General features: G+C 41.6%; 1 protein-coding gene across 1 annotated transcript; it reads right to left on the bottom strand.

Moving 5' to 3' along the window:
* Positions 1–1137: 1137 nt before the first annotated feature.
* Hykk (hydroxylysine kinase) lies at positions 1138–23073 on the bottom strand. The gene is made up of 4 exons (XM_059266917.1): positions 22728–23073; positions 21810–21949; positions 11895–12078; positions 1138–1868 (listed from the first exon to the last, which is right to left on the bottom strand). Exons 1-4 carry the CDS (start codon positions 23071–23073, stop codon positions 1408–1410), a joined length of 1131 nt encoding a protein of 376 aa, XP_059122900.1. The 3' UTR covers positions 1138–1407.
* Positions 23074–24231: the final 1158 nt, after the last annotated feature.

Genomic DNA, 24231 nt, shown 5'->3' with positions numbered 1-24231 from the left:
GATTATCACTTGAGCCCAGGAGTTTGACAGCTTGATTCCAGTATGGATAACATGGTGGAATCCGCTCTCAATACAGGAAAAAAAAAAAAAAAAAAAAAGCCCACCCTACAAGAATAAGTAAATAGCTGCTTAGAGAGACACGAAAAGAAATCAGTAAAGGAAATGCTGAGGTAAAACTTAAGACAGAGCCGGGCGGTGGTGGTGCACGCCTTTAATCCCAGCACTCGGGAGGCAGAGGCAGGCGGATCTCTGTGAGTTCGAGGCCAGCCTGGGCTACCAAGTGAGTTCCAGGAAAGGTGCAAAGCTACACAGAGAAACCCTGTCTCGAAAAAAGAAAAAAAAAAAACAAAAACAAAAAAACTTAAGACAGATGTGCAATGAGCTTCATTTCACTAATTTTACAGATCCCTATAAAAAGAATCAGTTATAGAGAATGAAGAACATCTGGTGTATGGCTATGGCCCTGCACTGGGAGGCTGAACAGGAGGACTGTGAGAACCGAGGCGTTTAAGACAAGCGGTATGTGAGCCCCTATCTGCAGAGGAGCCTTGCTGGTATCAGGGTTGGTGGCCTTGCCTGATGTCTGCATCTGCTTCCATGCACTTCTACAGTTGTCTCATGTCTGTCTCTGGAGGTCCAGTTGCAGCCACTCTCTCAATGGTCTTAAATGTTTTTCTCGTGACTCCCACCCGTGTTTTCCCCTAGGGCACCACAACATCTTTCCTTTCGAACGTGTTCACTTTGTAAATGTGTCCAAAGACTTTTCTGTGGGAAAGGCACTACCACAGGTACAAGAAGAGACACACAGACATAAATCTCTCGTGGTCTCTGCCACGGCCAAATGTCCACACAGGCTAGATGACTCCACAACCAGAAGCAGGAAAGACAGTGAAATGGCACAAAAAAGACAGACTGCCATGGGATTCTAGAGAGGTGAGGTCAGAGTTCACGGAACTAGTACTGTGTAGGCTAGGTGTTTAAAATATGTGGAATATTTAAAATATGTGAATATAGCTATACATATATATTCTTTTCTCAGTTTAAAAGTTATTGATTTAAGGACTGGACTAGACTTTGAGAGACAGAATACAAATCACACATCATCATGTATGGTTCATGTAACAGGCAAACAAGACTTGCTTAGTTGTGCATGTGTTTTTCTTTTCTGTAGTGCTGAGGTTGAGCCCAGGGTCTGGCACACTAGGAAAGTGTTTCTAATGTAGTACTTTCTTAAGTGTAAAAGGCGGCCCTAAGATTGCTGTGAAAACTAGACCTTTCTTTGCCTCTTCATATTTAGAATGGATCTGTTTTACCATTTCATTTTTAATTCTGCAGGAAAATCCTTCATGAATTTGATCTGGGCCTAACTGAGTTTTGATTGCCAAGGAAATACAAACTTTTCTCTGGTCACATGGAGATCCCAGATTCATAAGACTTGGCAGTTTCAAACCAGATTTGTTCTACGGCCTTCTGGCCCATGTCGAACATCTGCTGTAAATGCTTCCATCCAGTTTTCGCTGTAATCATGAGGTAGTCTTTGTTCTCTGGGTACAGCTGGCAGGAGTGCGCGGCCATGACAAGGGACTGAGTAAACCGACTACACACAAGTAAAAACAGAGCACTCCTCTCTACAGCGGTCAGAGGGATCACACTTTCAAACCCTGCAAGGACGTGACCTCCGACCTGTATAGGATTCGAGCTTTCAATCATCATGTACATGATGGTGATGGCCACTTCAAATACATAGTAGCCATAGCTCATGTCACCAAAATCTAAAATCCCGGAGACTTGATACACAGCGTCTCCAGAGGCTGACTTGCTGGAGTCTACTAAGATGTTATGGTCGTTAAGATCACCGTGATTGATACCTGAAATTAGAAAAATCGCGTAAAAAGTTATTGAAAATACCAACTCATTCTCTTTCTTTTTAAAGCCACCTAGAGAATTTGATGAGCAAAACTAAGAGATAAAAGAACAAACTCTGTTTTCTTGAAGCCATTTCTCGTGGAAAGGACACAGGCAGAGCTTGGCTCTTCTGCTTTCGCTTCTCATCAGTGCAGAGGGTAAGGGGCAGACTGCGGTCCTTGCAAACTCCCGAACTGGAGGACTGCTCAAAGCCAGAGATGTTGAGAAGGAACAGAATCACGTTTGTAACATTATAGGTCTTACATGGAACATATGGGCCTTTATTTATATCTAGGTCTTAACAAGTTCTGATAGGCCTGCTGTGATGATGCACACCTTTAATCCCAGACTCAGGAGGCAGAGGCAGACAAATCTCTGTGAGTTCAAGGCCAGCCGAGAGTGTTGTTATAGTGGGGCTGGAGAGGTGGCTCAGAGGTTACAGGCTGCTCTTCCAGAGACTCTGGGTTCAATTCCTAGCAACCACAGGGTGGCTCACAACCATTAATAATGAGATCTGGTGCCCTCTTCTGGCATGCAGGCAGAACGCTGTATACATAATAAATAATTAAATCTCAAGAAAAAAAAAATGTTTTTAGCAATTTGACATCCAAGAGCAAGATACATGGCCCTGCCTGGTTGATCAGAACATGGTCCACTTGGAGTTTGTCTAGTGTAGTTAGCTGCATGTGGTACAAACTATGACCCAGACATGCCCTGTAGAACCATGCATCAAACTGCACTATGTTGGGAGAAAACAAAACCCCAAACTTGTCTTTATCGTGGGCAATTTGAAAAACACTGATTTAAACTACTGTCTAGAATTTAGAAGTTATTAGTTTGTTCACAAGCAACAAACCACTGAGAGTCGCATACCTTATAATAATTAGGTGATACGGAGCGTATCTTTTTAACTTAATAAGTTTTTTATTGAAACAGACAACTGTTTCAAACTGGCCTGTATCTCATGACAATCTTTCTGCCTCAGTCTCCCATGTGTGGGGAGTAGAGGTGGGAGCCATCATGCTCAGTTAACCTCTATATGATTAGGTTTGTCTAAATTATGCTTAATTAACATGTATCACATTGAGTAATACCAATGAACATTATTGTAAACCATACAGTTTAAATTATACATTTCTGAAACACAAATGTAGCATAGAATTAATTCAAAATATATATAGCAAAATTAGACAGAAATACAAGGAAAAACAGAAAATCCACACCACAGGATATTAAAGTATGTTTTACTCAGTGGTTGTTAGAACAAACAGACAAAAGTGATCAGTAAAAGATATGGAAAATTTCAACAACAACATGGTTGACAAACTTAACTTAATGGGCACACACTCCAAAATTACAGATATATTTTCACTTTAATCAAACATGGAGTTTTTACAAAAATGTAACAAACATCACATTATAAAGATTTAAGTATTATAAAATAAATGTCAACGACTGAAGTCATATAAACTTGTTCTGTTCAAACTCACAGCTAATAACTACAGATAGCCACTTCAATTCATTAAGATTTGAGGCTGGAGAGATGGCTCAGCAGTTAAGAGTACTGACTGCTTTTCCAGAGGACCTGGGTTCAATTCCCAGAACCCACATGGCAGCTCCTAACTGTCTGTAACTCCAGTATCAGGAGATCTAACACATTCATATAGACATATATGCAGACAAAATACCAGTGCATATGAAATAAAAAGACAAATAAATCATTTTTAAAAAGATTAAATAACATGGAATGGCCCAGTTCCTTTGTTGTACAAGCCATATTTCAAGTATTCACTAGCCACATGATGACTGTTTCACTGGACAATAAAGATAGACATTTACTTTATGGAATCCTATTGGACAACAGTGATATATAATATGTTTTATTTTTGTTTGTTTGTTTGGAACAGAGTCTCTCTGTGTAGTCCTTGCTGTCCTAAAAGTCCCTATGTTGACCAGGCTGGCCTCAAACTCACAAAGATCCTCCTGCCTTTGCCTCCCAAGTGCTCAGATTAAAGGTGTATACCACCATGCCTGGCTAACATATGTTTCTTAACCAAAATGCAATTACAGCAGAAATCAGCAATGAAAAGATAACTAAAAAGTTCATCATATTATGGAGAAAATAATTTATATCTCTAAATATGATGAAAAGAAGATACTCTAAAATGAATTACAAAATATCTAAAACTAAATGGAAATTATGTATTAGGACTTGGTGTGCAGTTTCTCTTATAGCTGTAGAGAGCTATATTTCCAAAAGCAGTGCTTTGAATGGTAGCTGACTAAGACATCCAGGCAGCTGATGAAAAGTGGCTTCAGCAATAATGAAGATGAGCAATAATGAAGACCACATAACGGTGGCAGCATAAAGCAAACAGAAATAATAAGAAACAAAGCAGGAGGAATAATCTAATATCACCTCCTTGATTGAACAGAAAAAGAGCCAAACAAAAACTGACCCCATGTTTCCTAATTTAAAAGCAATAGAACTGACTGCTACAGGGTACAAGGTTCTCATTGTGGAAATGAAATGTTCTACAATTAGATATTCAATGTCTGCACAACCCTGAGGATATATCAAATCATGGAACTGTACAAATAAATGGATACATTGTGTCTTCTGTGAATTATATCCCAATAATGCTGTAAAAAGAATGGGATATATTATATTCAATTTAAAAGAGATTAACAACATATTCTTTGATAAATAATAAATATCTCAAAATAGAATAAATTTTGAAACATTCTCTTGCCATGTATTCCAGGCTGGCCTCAAATTCCCTCTCTATCTTCCTGTATCAGCCTTCCAAGGGCTGGGCTTGTGGCTGTGCCCCACTATCCCTAGTTGGAATAGGTTTTTATAGTCTTAAGCCAAACAGCACCTTTTCCCAAACAAACAAACTTTAAATTTGAATATCAGCAAAAAAAGAACAGGGCATGGTGGAGCATGCCTTTAACCCCAGCACTGGGAGGCAGAGGCAAATGGGTCTCTATGAACTTGATGCCAGCCTGGTCTACACAATGAGTTCCACCCAAGGTTATATAGCAAGACTCTTTCTCAACACACACAAACACAAATAGACACAGACACACACACACAGACACACACACACACACACACACACACATACACACAAAAGGAGGTGGTTGGAGGAGGAAGGGAAGCTATAGATGTAACCAACTGTCTTATTAAATAAGAAACACAGAACCAATGCAAAGAAGAAAGCCAAAAGATCAGAGATAAGAGCCTTACCCGCCTGCTGCAGCTAGCCTCTTCAGACAAGAGAGACCTACTTCCTGAGTGTTTGTCTTTATATAGACTTTCTGTTCTGCCTTCTCATTGGTTGTAAACCCAACCACGTGACTGCCTCGTCACAGCCTGTCTGTACAGACCTCCAGACACACATTGGAGCATGTGTCTCCAATGCTGGCTGTACCTTGAACACACAGAGATCTACCTAGCTCTGCCTACCAAGTTGTGGGATTAAAGGCATGCGCCACGAACGCCCAGCTCTGCTATGGCTTGCTATTAGCTCTGACCCCCAGGCAACTTTATTTATTAACATACAAATAAAATCACATTTCAGTACAAATAAAATATCACCATAGGAAGCTAAGGAAAACATCATCCATGTTTGGATTAAAAATGGGTGCAGGCCATCACAAACCAAGACTTATGCTCTAATTAACTTTGTGTTTGTAGTCCAAATAAGGGCAAAGAAAAAGAACACAAAAATATGAGTTAAGCACCTATTTCAAGAATTTTTTTTAAGGCAAACAGGAACCATTTAGAAAAAAAAACAGATAATAATATGAGTAATTTAAGATGCAATAAAGAGGGTCTTGAAAATGCCCTTCCCCAGCCGGGCAGTGGTGGTGGTGGCCGTGGCACACGCCTTTCATCCCAGCACTTGGGAGGCAGAGCCAGGCAGATCTCTGTGAGTTCCAGGCCAGCCTGGTCTGAAGAGTGAGTTTCAGGACAGCCAGGAATACACAGAGAAGCCCTGTCTCGGAAAAAGAAGAGGTGCCAGCAATCTGCATTCAGAACAGAAGGACAGATACTACTAAAGACCTGAGCAGGTTAGAAAATAAGTAAATAGGGCTAGAAAGATGGTTCCGGGGGTCAAGGGCAGTGGCTGTTCTTCCAATGGACCCGAGTTCTGTTCCCAGCACCCACAAGATGGCTCACAACTGGCAATAACTCCAGTTCCAGATGATCCACTAACCTCTTCTGGTTCCCTTGGGTACTGCATGCATGTAGTACACAGACATACATGTAAACAAAATACTCATACATATAAAGTAAAATGAAATCTCAAAAAAGTAAAAAAGTAGATAATAATAAATGATAAATATAATTTTTTTAAAGGTGTGTTAAAAGCTTGTAGTTATAAATACGAAGTTTAAATAAATTTCTATAACAGTACAACTTGTTAAATATGGCAAAAATCTAAATAGTGCTATATATATATTAAAGAAATAAAATTGCTAATTTTAATCATTTCTAGGGCTTTTTGTTTGAGACAGGGACTCATGTAGCTAAGCTGGTCTTGAACTTGCTATGTAGCTGGAGATAAGCCCAAACTCCTTATCCTTCTGTCTTCTCCCAAGCACTGGGGTTCGAGGTGGGTGCCACCATGCTCAGTACTAAACTGACTCAGTGGAAAATTACCTCAAACAGTACAAAAAGAAAATGTTGTCATAGTTCTAAAAATATAAGTATTTATTTTGTAAATTTATATTTGAGTGTGTGTATGCCACATTGTGTGTAGCTGCATTCACAGGCCAAAAGAGGACACTGGATCTCTTGGAGCTTGAGTACAAGGGGTTGTGAGCCACCTAACATGGGTGCTAAGAACTGACTCCAGTCCTCTGGCAGAGCAGCAAGTGCTCTTAATAGCTGAGCCATTTTGCTAGCCCCACTCTACTCTTATAATCACTAAGACAGAAAAACTCCCTAAATAATTTTATGAGTCTAAGCCCATACAAGGATATTATAAAGGGAAAACTGTAAGGAACTGTTTCTTAGGAACGTAGATGTAAGCCATAATAAAACATTAGCAAATTGAAAAGGATGATACATAATAAAGAGAGGAACAAAAACAATACAATGACCACATTGGGTTTAAATTAGGAATGCAATGTTGATTTAATGTTAGATGCAATCAAGACTTACAGATGTAAGGAGAAATAAGCATGCATCTTTATACGAATTCTTAGCGAACCACAAACACAGGGAAGCTTCCTTAACCATATAAAAGATGTTAACAATAACAAGAAACTAAAGCAACATCACAGTTAACAAGGTCTTGAGACAGAGTCTCTCTATGTAGCCCTGGCTGTCCTGGAACTCATTATGTAGACAAGGCTGGCCTCAAACTCATAGAAGTCCTCCTACCTCTGCCTCCTGAGTGCTGGGATTAAAGGCATTCGCCCATGCCTGGCTATCACAGTCAACAGTTAAACACTGAGGATCGGCAAGAAGCCTTGCTGGGTAAAAGTGCTTGTGCTGTGCAATCCTGATATCCTGAACTCCATCCCCAGGACTCACAAGTGGGGGAACAGACCACTCTCAAAAGTTGCCCTGTGAATTCCACTCAACATACCCCGGCACATGCATGTCCAAACACACACACACACACACGCACATGCACATGTGTGCACATGCACAATAAATAAATAAAATAATTTAACACTGTAAGAGTTACTTGGGTAGATATGCAAGAATGCTTAGTGAGATAAAACAAATACAAGAGCTGTCTCACTTGGCGTGGTTTAAAACACTTGTAATTCAAGTTTGGTAGGCTGAACCAAGAGGAATGTAGGTTCAAGGTCAGGCTGGTCTATATGGAAAGCCTGTACTTGAGAGAGAAAAAAAATTCTTCCTTTATAGGACATTTCAGATGATTTTGTTATACACATATAAGTTCTGAAGCATCTTGAGATAAATTACTTAAATGATGTGTTTGATGTTGGGCGCTTGAGAGATAGTTCAATGGTTAAAAGCACTTCCTGCTCTTCCAGAGGACTTGAGTTTGGTTCCCAGCACCCACATGGGGTGGGTACTCCAGCTACAGGGGATCTAATACCCTCTTATGGCCTCCATGGCTACCTGAATGTGGTTTACACACACACACACACACACACACACACACACACACACACACACTCACACACACACACACACACACTCACTCACTCACACACAAATATAAATGAAAAATAAAATGTATGGATGTGTTAGGAGCACAGCACAAAGATCCTTGTGCTAATATATCTTTAGAGAAACCAGGAATGTTAAGCATGCAGGATCTTTTTTTCCAATGGGAAAGATATAAAACTTGTTCTTCCATCCAGAAATCTGGGAATGCCTGGTGATCTGTGTTATCTGTTGGGCCAGGCCACATTAACCTCCCACAACCAGGACTGGAGGAGGCTAGTAATCTAAATGAGCCTTACAGCCAGCCCCTTATCCCCTACCCTGCCCCCGCAGAGCTCCCACAACCAGGACCAGAGATACCTAATAGTCTAAATGACCCTTACATTATCTGTATATCCAGAGGCTCCCCAAGCTCCCACAACCAGCACCAGAGGCGGCTAGTAGCTCACATGACTTCTATGCTCTCTATATGACTGAGACCAGGTCAGATCCTTCCTTAGGACCTTAAACTAGTACAGGTAGCCTATTCTAGAACCCATCTTTTTGGAAGGAATGATATGTACCCTGAGTTGAGTTTTGATGTAATTATGCTTCCTTGTGCACTGGGGAGAGTATTACTTACACCAGGAAACCCCCCCCCCCAAATTGTACTGTGTTTAAATGTACTGACAATAAACTGCCTGGCATCAGACTCTCTTAGGTTTGATCCAGGTTGACAAAGTCAATCTGAACTGAGTTTTCATTCTCACCTCTCATGGCTCATTTCCCTGGCCGACACCTGTGGAGACCCTCTCATGGATGCAATAAAGCATCACTTTAAAATATCAGCAACAAACACAACGTGGAACATGAAATAAAATATTAGTATTTTTAAAATCAAACGTATTAAATGAAGAAGAGTACAGGCTTGAGATATAGGAGTGGCAGAGTACTTGTCCGGCATGCGCAGAGTCCTGCAATTGACCTACAGTGCTGTCAAATGAGCGGGCTCAATGGGTAAAGACACTCGGTGCCATGCCTGACAAGCTGAGGTCAACCCAGGGACCCACAAAGTAGAAGGAGAAAACAAAGCCCTTCAATCTGTCCTCTGACCTCCACACATGTGCTACAGCATGTGCATCCCCAAATAAACAATACAATTTTAAAATGTTTATTGTGTAATTCCTTATTAGGGACATTTATAAAACTCAATGTCTACATGTTTACTTGTCTATCTATATCTTAGGGACAAAGATTTCCTATGGGTATATGTAAATGGAGACACTGACTTTGTTCATAGATTAGACTAGTTTTATAAATATAAATATACTGTAATCACCATTTTCTTCAAATTTAACTACAAAGCAATCGAAATCCAAAGTATCAATGGACTTTTTTTTTTAAACATATGGCTTGCTGATCCTAAAACTGATTTGGAAATACAAAGGGGAAAAAATAGTTGATATTCTTGTTTTGTTTTGTTTTTGAGATAGGGTTTCTCTGTGTAGCCCTGGCAGTCCTGGAACTAGCTCTGTAGACCAAGCTGGCTTTGAACTCAGAGAGATCTCCGTGCCTCTGCCTCCACACTTGGCAGTTAAGACTCATATAAAAGAACAAAATGGGAAGATATGTTCTATTCTATTCAAAAATTAAAGTTCAGAAATTAAAATTGTGTAGTAATGTTTAGGGCACTTACAAGTTCTCCTATCTAGGAATATGCTGGACTATATTCTTTATTTTTTTAAAGAGGTGGTGTGGAGTGTGATCTTTCTTGGTTATTGACATGTGAATATAAATGATTGTTACTTTAAAGTAGAAGCCTCAAAATCAGTATACACAAAGATACACTCCATGTTTATTGCTCAACTATTCACAATAGCTAGGTAATGGGACCACCCTAGATATCCATTAACAGATAAATGTAGGGGCTGGAGAGATGGCTCAGCAGTTAGGAGCACTGCCTGTTCTTCCAGAGGTCCTGAGTTCAATTCCCTGCAACCACATGGTGGCTCACAACCATCTATAGTGGGATCTAATGTCCTCTTCTGGTGCGCAGGCATGCATGCAGATAGAATACTCACATACATAATAAATAAATCTTTTAAAAAAACAGATAAATGGATAAAGAAAACATGTTACACGTGCATAATGGAATTTTATTTGTCCATAAATAAAAATGTAATCATGATATTTGCTAGGAAATGGATGCATTGGAGATTATTATATTAAAGTGAAGTAAACCAGACTCAGGAAGACAATACTGCATGTTTTCTCTCATATGTACACTCTAGATTTAATCTCTCTCTCTCTTCCTCTCTCTCTCTCTCTCTCTCTCTCTCTCTCTCTCTCTCTCTCTCTCTGTGTGTGTGTGTGTGTGTGTGTGTGTGTGTGTGTGTGTGTGTTTTGTAGGACATGAATCTAGAAGGAAGCCCAAGAGAGAGAAGAAGGGATCTTAAGGAAGAGAGTATATGGGGAAGGAGAGGGTAATGGGATACATGTTTCATGGAAGCAGAAGGTTGCTGTGGAATAATCCTTTTGTACACTGTGAAGGTTTGTCACTTGGATTGGCTTAATAAAAAGTTGATTGGCCTGCAGTCATGCAGGAATTATAGGTAGAACAACCAAACTAGGAGAATGATGGGAAGAAGAAAGATAGAGTCAGAGGAGAAGCCAGCCAGCTGCTGAAAAATCAGGGTGTGTAGAAAATGAGCCACATGGCAAAGCATAGATAAGAAATATGGGTTAATTTAAATGTAAGAGTTAGCTAGTAACAAGCCTGAGCTATCACCCAAGCATTTGTAAGTAAGATTAAGTCTCAGTGTCAGTTTGAGAGCAGGCAGTCTGGACAGGGCAAATCCACCTACAGAAGGTGGACTGTTTGGAGGGAGGAAGGGGATCAGGAACAATGGAACAGAGACATAAACTAAACTGACACTTATTGTATGGGTGTAGAGATAAATAACTAGACCAGAAGGATAAAATAATCCAAATCACATTTGATCATAACAGAGGTGGTATTACAAAACAGAGAAGAGGAAAAGGTGTCTGTAATGTACAATGGTGGGAAAAATTATTATCTATAAGACAAATTCATATTGTATATAAAAATCTGATGGATTATAGACATAATATAAAATGCAAAAAACATAAAATGTAGGATGATGAAATGTTACTGACAATATGTTGGGGAAGAACTTCTATCCTTATATTCCACTAAGATTAAAATATTTGGAATCATTAAAATTGGCCCACAGAATGGGAGAAACATTTGTACACATATAACTACAAAGGATTTATCTGGAATATGTTTAGAACTTTCATTAATCAATCAATAACACAAAAAATACCAACAGAAAAGTAGGCAAAAGACTCTAATAGCACTTCACAAGAAGATATATATAGATATAGATATAAATGACCAACTAAATAGAGAAATGTATTTTAAAACTACAATGAGAAACTAGAATATGAAAATAGATGGAAAAAATATGTCTAATATGGTACTGCAGTGGGGATGTCTACACCCTGGTAAGAGGGGTGTGAATTCATTCAACCTCTTTTGGAAACTGGCATTGTTTGGTCAAGTTTATATAAGGAGACTGATGCAGGAGGGTTTCTGTGAATTCAAGACCAGCCCAGACTACACGGGCCAAACAATAACAAAAGAAAACTTCAAAGACAGCAATTTGAAGAGTGGTAAAGATACTATTCTTGAAAAATAATAGGAACAAACGAGGCCACCTTATAATGTGATAAATTAAAGTTGTACCTCCACGTTTTCCTGACAGTATGAAATTTGCCAATTTAAAGGTTGAGAAAAGTACATAACTTTGATTGGGAAAATACTCACATTCTCGAAAATGACTTAATTTGGTCATTACTTCTTCTTTGAACAGCTGAATGACCTGTTCAACAATCTCCCGGTTTCGATTCTGGCTCAGGGCACCCATGTATTTCTCTAGAAGTGGAACGTTTTTCAGATTCCAGATGAAGTTCTCTCGATGGAGAAGATTTAACTTTGGATGATGAAATTCCTAGATGAAAAGCAAGAAACAGGATAGGATGTAGCTTAGACGGTAGAGTCCTTAGCATGAGCAATGTCCTACCCTTGATCCCAGTGGTAAAACTAGGCACAGCTGGCCCCCTGTCATTCTCCACTGTATCCTTTACTCACTTGGTTCCGTCACTCTGGCCTCCCTGGAGTCCAGGGAGCCTCAGGGCCTTGGTATATGCCGTTTCTCTCTTCCAGAACGCCCCTTTCCACAGTGATGTTAGTCTCCTTTCCACTAAAAGAGCCCCTCTGCGCAGACTTCCTGACCACTCCCCTTCTCCAGTATATCACAGCTCTCTACGGGAACGTATTCATGGGAGGCACTGTCCCCTAAGACGGCTCTTCCTCCTCTCACTGGGCTAACGTCGGCCTCTCCAGTGGTGTCCATGCTCTGGGTCCATCTGTAACAGGGTACCTTTCTGCTCTGGGTCCCCCAGGCCTGGAAACTGCTCACAGGACAGCACACCTGCGCCCTCAACGTCTTCTCTTCGGGAGATGAAACCTCTCTAGTTCCTTCAACTGTCCCTCACGAAACCACTTTCCAATCTCCTCACCAGTGAGTAGATGCCACTGCTGATCCCAAAAACCGAGGGTAAGCACTGAAATGCCAGGAGCAGTGGCTTGGAGATGGACTGACGCTGAATGGAGATAACGGTAGGAGGGAAATTCTTCTTTCAGGCTGTCCAGTGCCACTCAACGTCCTTTTTACAAATCTCACGTGTTACTTTCATTCGGTGTGTATGGGGGTGGGTGAGTGCATGTGTTTACGGGTACACATGCATGTGTGCACTGGTCTGTAGAGGTCAGAGGTCAACCTCACGTGCCATTCCTCAGGAGTCATCCACTTTGTTTTATGCGACAAAGTCTCTCGTTGGTCTGCAGCTTGCCCATGAGGCTAAGCCAAAGCTCCAGAAATCCTCCTGCCTCTCCCTCCACAGCACTGGGATATTAAGCACTGCCGCCTTGCCTGGTATTTTTATGCGAGTTCTGGGAAGACAACTCAAAGTCTTCATGCTTCTGCATGAAGCATGGAGCATCACTTCACTTACTGAACTCTTTCCCGCCTCCCTTTAATATTTTTAATTGTCTGTATGTATATGACTGAGCATGTATGTGTGTGTCTTGTGTGGCTATGTGCATGTGGATGCAGGTACCCACAGAGTCCACAGGCAGTTGTGAACCACCCATGTGGGTATTGGAAACTGAACTTGGGTTTTCTAGAAGAACAGTATATGCCCTTAAGCACTGGGCCATCTCTCTATTTTTTTTTTTTTTTTTTTTTTGAGACAGAGTTTCTCTGTGTAGTTTTGGTGGCTGTCCTGGATCTTGCTCTGTAGACCAGGCTGGCCTCGAACTCACAGAGATCCGCCTGGCTCTGCCTCCCGAGTGCTGGGATTAAAGGCATGCGCCACTGCCGCCTGGCCCGTCTTTTTTTTTTTTTTTTTCAAGTACATATAACAAAGCCAGGTATGGTGGCACATACCTTTAATCCTAGTGCACACACAGACAGAGCACTGTTAAATACAACAGTCTCTTTGGGTTTCCACTACAGTCGACTTAGGTAGGTCGAGGGTTAGCTCCTACAATGCTGGCACTGTTGTCCCACACCCACACGACACTGTCTCAGCTCTCATGGCAGTAGAGGAAAGAGCACTGGACTGAGTCACACACATCATAGTTCCACCTCCCTCCTTCACTTACAAACAGGCCACAGAAGATCTCAGACCTCAGTTTCCCCAGTCAGTCAGTCATGGATTGACCGAGACCGGGAACACACCCTCACAATGCTGGCGCTCCACAAGTGCCTTGTGTTTAGTCTGCTTGTTTGGGGGATAACCCAGGGCCTTCTACACACTGGACAAGCACTCTGTCTCTGAGTTATATCCGCAGTACAAAGGTCTGAATATTCAAAACTATGGATTTTGCACCTAATCATCCTGACTTCCCTGGCCTTCCTTTCCTTCTGGCTCCTTGCACAGCAGTCTGAATTGCTGGCAGTTTAACCAGTGCTCTTTATTAATTCACGTCAGCCGACCGCCCAGTCATCATCCTCACACTCTCTCACCAGAGCTCCCATTTCCTAAGCACTTTGCTTCCTCTAGTACAAAGCTCAGATCACAATCTTATTCACTGGGTTGCTCTGTGTTTTCTTCTTCCCCATACTTGAATCTCCTGAGACTGACCTCCAACCCATCCGTCAATCAAATTCCAGTATTATTTGGTCCTGTGACTTATGAATGTCTCAGTTCTGGTCCCTATGATGTCAGTGCTCCTGTCTACTCTGGATCCCCTAGGCCTGGAAGCTGCTGGAATCTTCAGTGGCCCAACTATATCCTCCACAGAGTAATCAGGGCCTCTGACACATGGACAGGACTGAAACAGCACACCTATGCAGTGTCATAGACACCGTAGCTCTTCGTACTTACAGGAAGGTTAAGGGACTCCGTCTGTCACAGCATGGCGGAGGTCAGTGAGGGCATAGGCAGCGGGGATAAAATGTGTCGGAAGGCACTGTAACAGCAAGCGGAGAGTCGTTCTCTGTGTCCCCAGAGCTCTCCTGTTGCCCACATGACAACTTAAGAAAGGTGCACAGCACGGCTGCAGGTGACCATTGAACAACCTAGTGCTCGTCACGTGCTTGCCATCTCAAGCAGAGACAGAGGAGCTGAAGCTTCAGGAGGAAGAGGCCTGTGAGTGAAGCTGCAAACAGGCTGACAGGAGATAGCAGTGATAAACGAGTTGATGAAAGTCCTGTCAAAATCCCAGTAACATTCTTTGCAAAAATAGAAAAAACATCTTAAGATCTGTATAAAATCATGAGACTCCAAATATCCAGAGTGATTCTGAGGAGAAAAGCAAAGTTAGAGGAATTTAATCTGATTTAAGATTATATTACAAAGTTATCATAACCCAAACAGTATGAGTGTTGAGCGTATACGTCAGCGGTAGAGCATGTACTTAGTATGAAGGTTGCCCTGGGTTTAATACCCAGCATCAGAAAACAAACAGAAGGAAAAATAATATTTTACTGGTATGAAAGCAGACAAAAGAACTTAGGGAATAGTGCAGAGAATCCATGAATAACCCTAAAAGCCCAGTACCAAGCAGTGCCCAACAAGGGCACCACAAAGATACCCTGGGAAAGGACAGGGTTCTTTAATACAGTTCTGGGAAAACTGGATTTCAACAGGAAAAACAATTATATTGGACATGTATCTTTTTTTAAAATTTATTTATTATGTACACAGAAGAGGGCGCCAGATCTCATTACAGATGGTTGTGAGCCACCATGTGGGTGCTGGGAATTGAACTCAGGACCTCTGGAAGAGCAGTTGGTGCTTTTAACCTCTGAGCCATCTCTCCAGGCCTGGACATGTATCTTATACCATATACAAAAATCAATCCCCAAAAGACAAAATACCCAAATGCCAAGATCATAAAACTCCTTGACAACGGCTTTGTCAGTGGCTTCTTGCCTATCATACCTAGAGCAAATATGTCATAATTGAGATTACATCGATCTAAAACCTTTGGCATGGGAAAAACTCAACAATCCCTGGGCTGGGGAACTGGCTCGTCAGTGCAGTGATCTGATGACAGGCACAGGCTGAAACACCAACACTGAGAAATGGAGACAGGAGGATCCCTGAGGCTTGCTGGCCAGCCAGTGCGGCCATCTGGAAAGTTCCAGGCTTGGTGAGAGACGTATCTTAAAGGACAAGGTGGAGGGCTAGTAAGATGGCTTCCCAGGAAAAGCCATTTGCCAAGCTGATGACTTGAGCTTGATTCCTGGAACCAATGCAGTAGAAGAAGAGAACTGACTCCTGTAAGTTGTCTTCGCCTCAGATTTCTACACATGCACAATGGTATGCATAGATACACACATAAACACACACACACACACACACTAAATGTGAAAATTTTGAATAATAACAAAAAAACCATGGAGAACAATCAAGGAAGACATGGACATCAACCCTGGCCTTGACCAGCACTTGCACACATGTAAGTATGCACCCATATAACATGTACATACGTGAACATATTCACACACAGAGTCAACAATCTTAATCTCAATCAATAGTTCAGGAAAAAAGATGTAGAGAAAGTGCTAGTATGCAAGATTTGTAAAGAAATAGTAAACTCAATAACAAGAAAAATATAACTCAATTTAAAAATAAGCAAAAGACTAGACATTTGTTTTCCAAAGACAATACAAAAATGTTCAATGAGCATTTGAAAAGGTGGTCACCATCAACAACCATCAGGGATATACAAACTGGAAGCACCATGAGATATCACTTCACACCTGTGAAGACAGATACTATCAGAAATACAAGTGATAACCAGTGTTAGGAGGATACAGAGAAAGAGAACCTGTGTATACTGTTGGCAAGAATGTACAGTCACTATAGAACACAGCATGGAAAAGTACTAAAGAAATTAAAACCAGAACTACCATGTGACCCTTCAGTTCAACCTTTTTGGGGCACATACCTAAGGAAAATGAAGTTACAACCTCATAAAAATATCTGTACCAGGCTGGCCTTTAATCCCAGCACTTGGGAGGCAGAGGCAGGTGGATTTAGGTGAGTTTGAGGCCAGCCTGGTCTACAGAGCGAGTTCCAGGACAGCTAGGACTACACAGAAAACCCCAAAAAAACAAAAAACTCTGTCTAGAAAGAAAATCTGTACTGTTATGTTCATTCTAGTCATTACAGCCAGGTTAAAAAAATAAAAGAGGGGTGTGTGTCGGCCAAAGTTTACACTGTAGCAAATATTTACTAAAAGGCCAATTATTTACAGTCTCTGGAGAGAAATGAGAGTAGCAAAGTAGTAAATGTTTAAGACTAACAAGCTGAAAGATCTAACAAAGTGAATACCAAGGCTGCTAAGTGTCCTCAGTCAGCGTTTTTGCTAAGCTGAGTCCATGGGAGAGAAGGAATGAAGTACAGGAGTTAACTAAGTATCATCGGAAGAGGGAGAGGATAAGGGTCTGTAATACAGTTCTGGGAAAACTGGATTTCAACAGGGAAAGCACTGGAGATATATATATATATATGATACTGGACATGTATTTTTTTTTTTTTTTTTGGTTTTTCGAGACAGGGTTTCTCTGTGTAGCTTTGCGCCTTTCCTGGGACTCACTTGGTAGCCCAGGCTGGCCTCGAACTCACAGAGATCCGCCTGGCTCTGCCTCCCGAGTGCTGGGATTAAAGGCGTGCACCACCACCGCCCAGCTTGATACTGGACATGTATCTTATACCATATACAAAAATCAACCCCAAATAGACATAGACAAAAGACCCAAATGCCAAGATTTGAAATCATAAAACTCCTTGACAATGGCTTTGCCAATGGTTTCTTGACTATCATACCTACAGCAAGAATAAACAGATGGGATTACATCAATCTAAAAGCTTCAGCATAGGAAAAACTCAACAATCCCTGGGCTGGGGAAACGGCTCCGTCAGTGCAGTGATCTGATGACAGGCACTATAGCAGCTCTTCTAGTATATGTATATGTATGTGTATGTGTATGTGTATGTGTATGTGTATGTGTATGTGTATGTGTATGTATATGTATGTATATGTATCTCACAACATGCTGTATACCTTAGTTATAGCACAACACATTTATTTTTAAATGATAAAGGAGAAAGATGTAAGAGACACTTATTGAAACAGCATATTTGGGAGATACTTCGAGGACACCAGAGAGACAATATAGATATAATACAGAGCATTGTAACCACTACAAAGGTTTTTCTGAATAAGGTTAGCATATGAAGAAAAATCTTCTAAAAATACACTTAAGCCAGGTATGATGGCCTACATGTATAATCCCAGCCCTCAGGAGGCAGAGGCAGGAGGATTGCTGCAAGTTTAAGGCCGATCCAGTCTACACAGTGAGTTCCAGGTCAGGGATATATAGTGAGACCCTGTCACAGGGGTTAGAGAGATGGCTCGGTGGTTAAGAGCACTTGCTGCTCCTGCAGAGGACTGGAGTTCCGTTCCCAGCACCCAGCATCCACAGGCATCCATGACTCTAGTGCCAGGGGATCTAGCACCTTCTTCTGGCCTCCTTAGGCAACTGGCTCATGCAGGACACTTACACAGATGCAGGCAAAACACTCACACACATAAGATAAATAAATCTTTTTCAGAAAGACCCTGTTGTGAGCAAATGAAAGTAAAATAGCTACTTAAATTTCAAGTATATTGACATTCATAAGTGGATTCTGTGTGTATGTGTGTGTGTGTGTGTGTGTGTGTGTGTGTGTGTGTGTACATGTTCATGTGTGCATGTGTACACCTGGAGGCCAGAGGTCAACACTAGGCACCTTCCTCAGTCGCTCTTCATTTTATTTTACTTTTTAAAATTATTTATTTACATGTGTATGTGTGTGCACACGTGTGCATGGATTATATATGTTGCACACACACATAGACACATAAGAAAACTTGTGTATGTGTGTGAGTGTGCCATGGCATGAGTGTGGAGGTCAGAGAACAACTTGTGGGAGTCAATTCTTTCCTTCCACCACGTGAGTCTCAAGCTTGGTGGCAAGAATCTTCACTGCTTAGCCATCTTGTTTTTTGAGACAAGGTCTCTAACTGACCCCGGGACTTGCCAATTTGGCTGGACTGGCTGGACAGAGAGCCCCGGAGAGTCTCCCGTCTCTGCCTCCCCAGTGCTGGGAGATAAGCTGCCATTCCTTTATGTGGGTATCAGGATCCTAATTCACATCTTGATGGTTGTGCCAATGGCATCATCTTTGAAGCCCCGTGAATGGACATTTTAATGAACGTCCACTAAGGGATTTGCTCCAACTTAATACGAAGTGTTCTGACTGAAATGTTTAACATGGTTACTACCCAAAGCTATATGCAATAGTTTTTGTTGAATAAGCAAACAGAGTGCAGTAGAAAAAGTTGATAAATATTTATTGAACGTCAATTCCAGAGAATGGGTGTACTGACAACTTTTGATTTTTCTTTGTATTTTTACTGGTTTTTTCTTAAATAATGAGTCACTAAAAGGTGTTTTTTTTTTTTTTTTTTCTCGAGACAGGGTTTCTCTGTGTAGCTTTTTGCCTTTCCTGGAACTCCTCTGTGTAGCTTTTTGCCTTTCCTGGAACTCACTTGGTAGCCCTGGCTGGTCTCGAACTCACAGAGATCCGCCTGCCTCTGCCTCCCGAGTGCTGGGATTAAAGGCGTGCGCCACCACCACCCGGCTAAGGTTTTTTTCAAACCAGAAAATAAATGAGTTATTTCTATTTTTGGATAGCAGGGTAAATTAATACTGTGTAGCTGGTCACATGGCCTTGATATTCTGGTAAGAGGAGTAACAAACTTGGTTTGCCCAGTTATGCAAGTTAAAACACTGAACAAAATTTAAATCACTGGCATTAAGAATGAAAACAGACAAGTAAAATGAGTTTGTCCCCACTCACTACTTTGACAGAGAACTCAGTGTGGAGGGAAGACCCAGGAAGAGCCCAGAACGCTCAGTGAGTTGAAGACATAGAGCTGAGAGTCCAGGAAGAGCAAGGTGTCTAGAGTTTGTAGGACAGACTCCCAAGGTCAGAGCTGCAGAGAGAACACCAGGTCCTCATTGAGAATTTGGGTCTGTGACCCACATGTTAAGTCTGAGGAATGAAAGGTCTGAAAGGGATGAGATCGGGCACATACACAAGACTGGAGCAGTGTCTGTGGCTACTGACCACTCTGGGAAACATCCAGAGAACTCAGAAGGGGTTTACATTACACAGTTCTTAGAGTAAACCCCAGCCTGGTCCCACCTATCAAAGGTTACAATCAAGACACAAAAGAGTCAAATGGCTTCCGATCAACCTAACTGCGTCTCCTCCAGGAAGTGCAGTGGGAGTCAAGCACAAGAACCACGTGGGAGCCTGGGAGCCGGACATGGTCACACATACACCACTGGGAAAAAAAGTAAAGTGGCCTAAATATGTCAACTAAATGGCAAAAGACTCTCAGTATCTTTGTTTGTTTTTAGTCAGGGTGTCAGAACATAGCCAAAGCTAAGCTTGAATTAATTTCAGCAATCCTCCTGCCTTAGCCTCCTAAGTGCTGGGACTACAGGCATACACCACCATGCCTGGTAAACACTGTCAGACTGCATAAAAAACAAACAAGAAAAACAAAACAAAAGTAAGGCCCTAAAAATTCTTCCTATGAGAAACATTTCAAGTATAACAACTGCCACATAAAGCAGCATTCTGTTTTCTGTTTGCTAATTTCTAGCAGACTACAAATATGTTTCTGAGAATAAAACAATTAACTCTGTCCCTTTCCTCTCTTACTTAATTCTTACAATTGCTTCTTGCTTCCGAATGGAACTGTATCCCAATAAGTCTAGGTTAGAATTCATGCCTTGCTCAAGCCTTCCCCGGTCATGAGCTTAACTCTAAAATAATCACCGAATAAATCACAAATGGTTGCATTGTCTTCTAAACCTCTTGAAACTTTAAAATTGTTTGTTTATTGTGAGACAAGAGTCTAGCTGTAGAGTCCTGACCTAGAACTCACTATGTAGACCAGACTGGCTTTGAACCTGTGGTGATCCTCTTGCTTCTGCCTCCTGAGTGGTGGGCTTGAAGGTGTGCACCACCACATCCAACCTTTCCCCAACTCAAGCCCTTCGTCAGTTTTTACTGCTTATTGATTATCTGACTGTTGAATCAGCTTCCTAGATGTTCCCCACCTTTCTGGCTCTCAGAGTGCTGTAATTAGGTTTTGCATATGAAGAAAAACCTCCTAAGGATCTCTGCTGCCTGTAAGATACAGCTGAGACTCCTTACTTTTTGAGGGTGGGAAGGCCCTGTCTTACAATGTAGTTGTTAGTCTAGGTGGCACAAACTGAAGAGATTTCTATACCAGCCTCCCAACTGTTAGGGACAGACTGACTCCTCACTGTCACAGAATGTGTATCTTAGAATCTGACTCCATCTTATATTTTCAATTTTATCTCTTGTCTGCCTCATCTATAATCCTTATATATTGCAGCCACAATGAATTACCCAGCGGTTCCAGAATATGGTCCTTCCTTGTACTTCATGTGCTCATTCCTCACCTGGAATGTCCTCCTTCCTCTTTTTCTCTCTGACCAATGTACTCCTAACTTTAGAACAAGCTTGGAGTTACTCTTGACAAATAAGTCTTCCAGTGTGTCAAATGTACAGTGACAGACACCAAGAATAAAAAAAAGATGAATAAATCTGCTGGGGAGGTAGGGCAGTTGGTAGACTGCTTCTCTAGCACGCATGCAGCTCAATTCTCAAGACCATATAAACTAGATGTAGTGGTACATGCCTTAATTCCAGTACTCAGGAGATAGAGGTAGGAGGATCAGGAGTTCAAGGTAGTCTTTGGCGACACAGTGAGTTTGAGGCCACCCTGTTCTGTATAGACCTGTCTCAAAGAAAATGAATAAATAAAGTATATTGTTCTTAAGAATCTCATCACTAGCTAGATATGGTGGGGTACATATCTTTAATCCTTTAATCCCAGCACTTTCAAAGCAGAGAGGCAGGAGGATCTCTGTGGTTAGCTTGGTCTACATAGTGAGTTCCAGGCCAGCCAGGGCTACCCAGTGAGATTCTATCTCAAAGCAAACAAACAATAACAACAACAAAAAGATAAACAAACAAAAATCCCTTACAAACAAAATAAGACCCCAAATCTTACCTCCAATGTTTTATCCAGCTGGGCAGCTAGCCTTCCTATTTCATATAGCTGCTGGTGGCTGATGGCAACCTCAGCTATGGGTCTTCCTGGGAGGTAGGTGAGCATTCTCACCAAGTAGCTTTTGGTTTCAGATCCACTATCTAGATGGAAGGAGTGACACATCCTGTCAATCATTCTTGAAAAGACAACAGAAGCTATTTTTTTCTTTAGAATTGCCATTGAAAGGAAAAGGAATTTGGGGGTAGGAGGGGAAATGCACAAAGCCTTGCACTCAAGTGTTGTGTCTGAGTTCACACACACAGCAATGACGGACCGGAGTTTTAAATGCCTGATGGCCTGTTTCCGTTCTTACCACAGCACCACCGCACCAGCGTATGCAACCAGTGAAATAAATAACGAGACGCCCTCGGGGCTGGAGAAGTGACTTTGCCGACTGAGTGCTTGCACAGCACGTGCAGGGGCCTGGGTTCGATCCCAAGCAACATATTTAATCTTTTTGAGTTAAGTAAGAACAGAATATGTTCTCCTGAGTTTCACAGGCACCTTAGTTACTATTTATCAGGATATTTATAAACAGAAAATTTAATTTTATACTAGATCTCAACTCAAATCATTTCCAAACTATATCTCCACTTGGAATTGTAAAATTATTATTATTATTATTATTATTATTATTATTATTATTATTATTTTGGTTTTTCAAGACAGGGTTTCTCCATGTAGTTTTGATGCCTTTCCTGGAACTCATTCTGTAGACCAGGCTGGCCTCGAACTCACAGAGATCCGCCTGCCTCTGCCTCCCGAGTGCTGGAATTAAAGGCATGTGCCACCACCGCCCGGCGTGAACTTGTTTTTGACACCACGCTTCATCTACCTGTAGCCCAGATGCAGTAATACGATGTACAGGGGATCTCTTACCAATGGACACGAGTGAGATGGTGTTGTCCCCTTTAGTTCGGCACACAGATGCTGTTGGAAATCCAGCTTCTTTCAGAAACATGATGATATGGTTCTGCATCTCAATCAGGTCTGGAGTCTGACTAGACTCCGTGTTGCTTATTTTGAGGACATATTCAACGGGGTCATCTGTAGTGTCTTTGGTTCTTGAAATGCGAACATGAAAGTTTTGGTCATCATAGCTAGGAAGTGACTGGATCTTAGAGACTTTGAACCCAAATACTGATTCTACCAGTGCAGAGGCTTGTACCTCAGTAAAAGTGGGTTTGGTAAAAGCCCGTGACTGTCGACCATCTCCAGTTGACATTATGTCTAGGGGAAAAATAACAGCCAGGAGAGAGACATATTACAATGACATTTATTTGAATTACTATTCTCAAGACAGACCACTGTTTCTCTATATGGAGTCTATGCTTCTTGATTTTTATTTATAAAGTTTAAAAACTTAAATTAGTGAGTAAGAGCAAGAAGAAGAAGATGTCCTAGGGCTGGAGAGGCGGCTCCACCGTTAAGAGCACTTGTTACTCTTTCAGGAGATCTGAGTTTGGTCTCCAGCACTCACAGTGAGTGGCTCATATTCACCTGTAAGTCCAGCTCCAGGGGCATCTGACACCCTTTTCTGGATTCTGTAGGCATCTGCAGTTATACATACACCATAGCCATACAGAGACATTTAAGAACTAAAAGAATCTTCAGAAGAAAAACAAATTGATGTTCTAGCAGGGCACAGTGGCCCATGTATGTAGCCCAGCGCTTGGGAGGCAGAGGCTTGGAGGACTGTTTCCGTCCAGGCCAGCGTGGTCTACCGAGCAAGTTCTAGGCTGGCCAGGCTACAGCGGGAGAGCTTGTCTCAAGGAAAACAAACAAAACAGAAGTAGGTATGTTGGCGAGTGAATCCTTGTGTCATAAGCCATTTTTAAATTTCCCTCCCAAACTGAAGGTATAGTCCTAAGGACAAACACATGTCACAGAGGCATTTCTGTTATCATCCAATTCAATCCTTCCTCTTGTCTACCAACTTTACAGGGAATGTAGGTTCAAAGAACTCAAGAGATGTGTCCAAAACTAGTATTAAGTTCCACTGAGCACTCAGCTCTGGGGGCTGGGAAGATGGCTCACAGGGTAAGGTGACCAACATGTGAGCACGACGTTTGCATCCACAGCAACCATAAAAAGCCAGGCTTGATGGTATGTGCTTGCAACTCTAAATTGTTGCATTCTTTTATGTTTGTTTTTGTTTTTTGAGACAAGGTTTCGTGGAGTATAGGTTACCCTTGAACTCGCCATATAGCCTTTACCTTCCAAATGCTGAGATTACAGGTATGTACCACTACACTTGGCTTATTTGGTGCTGGGGATCAAACTCAGGGCCTCATGCATGCTAGGCAAGCACTCTACCAAGCAAAACCATGTCCCCAGCCAAGCTGTTGTATTCTTGACAATCACTTCTCATGTTTCCCTTCTG

This window comes from Peromyscus eremicus, chromosome 7, assembly GCF_949786415.1.
Source record: "Peromyscus eremicus chromosome 7, PerEre_H2_v1, whole genome shotgun sequence".
NCBI classification, from domain to species: Eukaryota; Metazoa; Chordata; class Mammalia; order Rodentia; family Cricetidae; genus Peromyscus; species Peromyscus eremicus.
The sequence above is the reverse complement of the archived record's forward strand: the minus strand, read 5'-3'. Positions and strand labels throughout refer to the sequence as shown.

Bases quoted from the DNA above. Each gene is read 5' to 3' on its own strand.
- Hykk (XM_059266917.1), bottom strand. From the start codon at position 23,073: ATGTCAACTGGAGATGGTCGACAGTCACGGGCTTTTACCAAACCCACT. The intron at 12,079-21,809 runs GTAAGATTTGGG...CTTTTCATCTAG, and splicing joins AGCTGGATAAAACATTGGAG to GAATTTCATCATCCAAAGTT. The intron at 1,869-11,894 runs GTGAGTATTTTC...TTCTAATTTCAG, and splicing joins ATTAAGTCATTTTCGAGAAT to GTATCAATCACGGTGATCTT.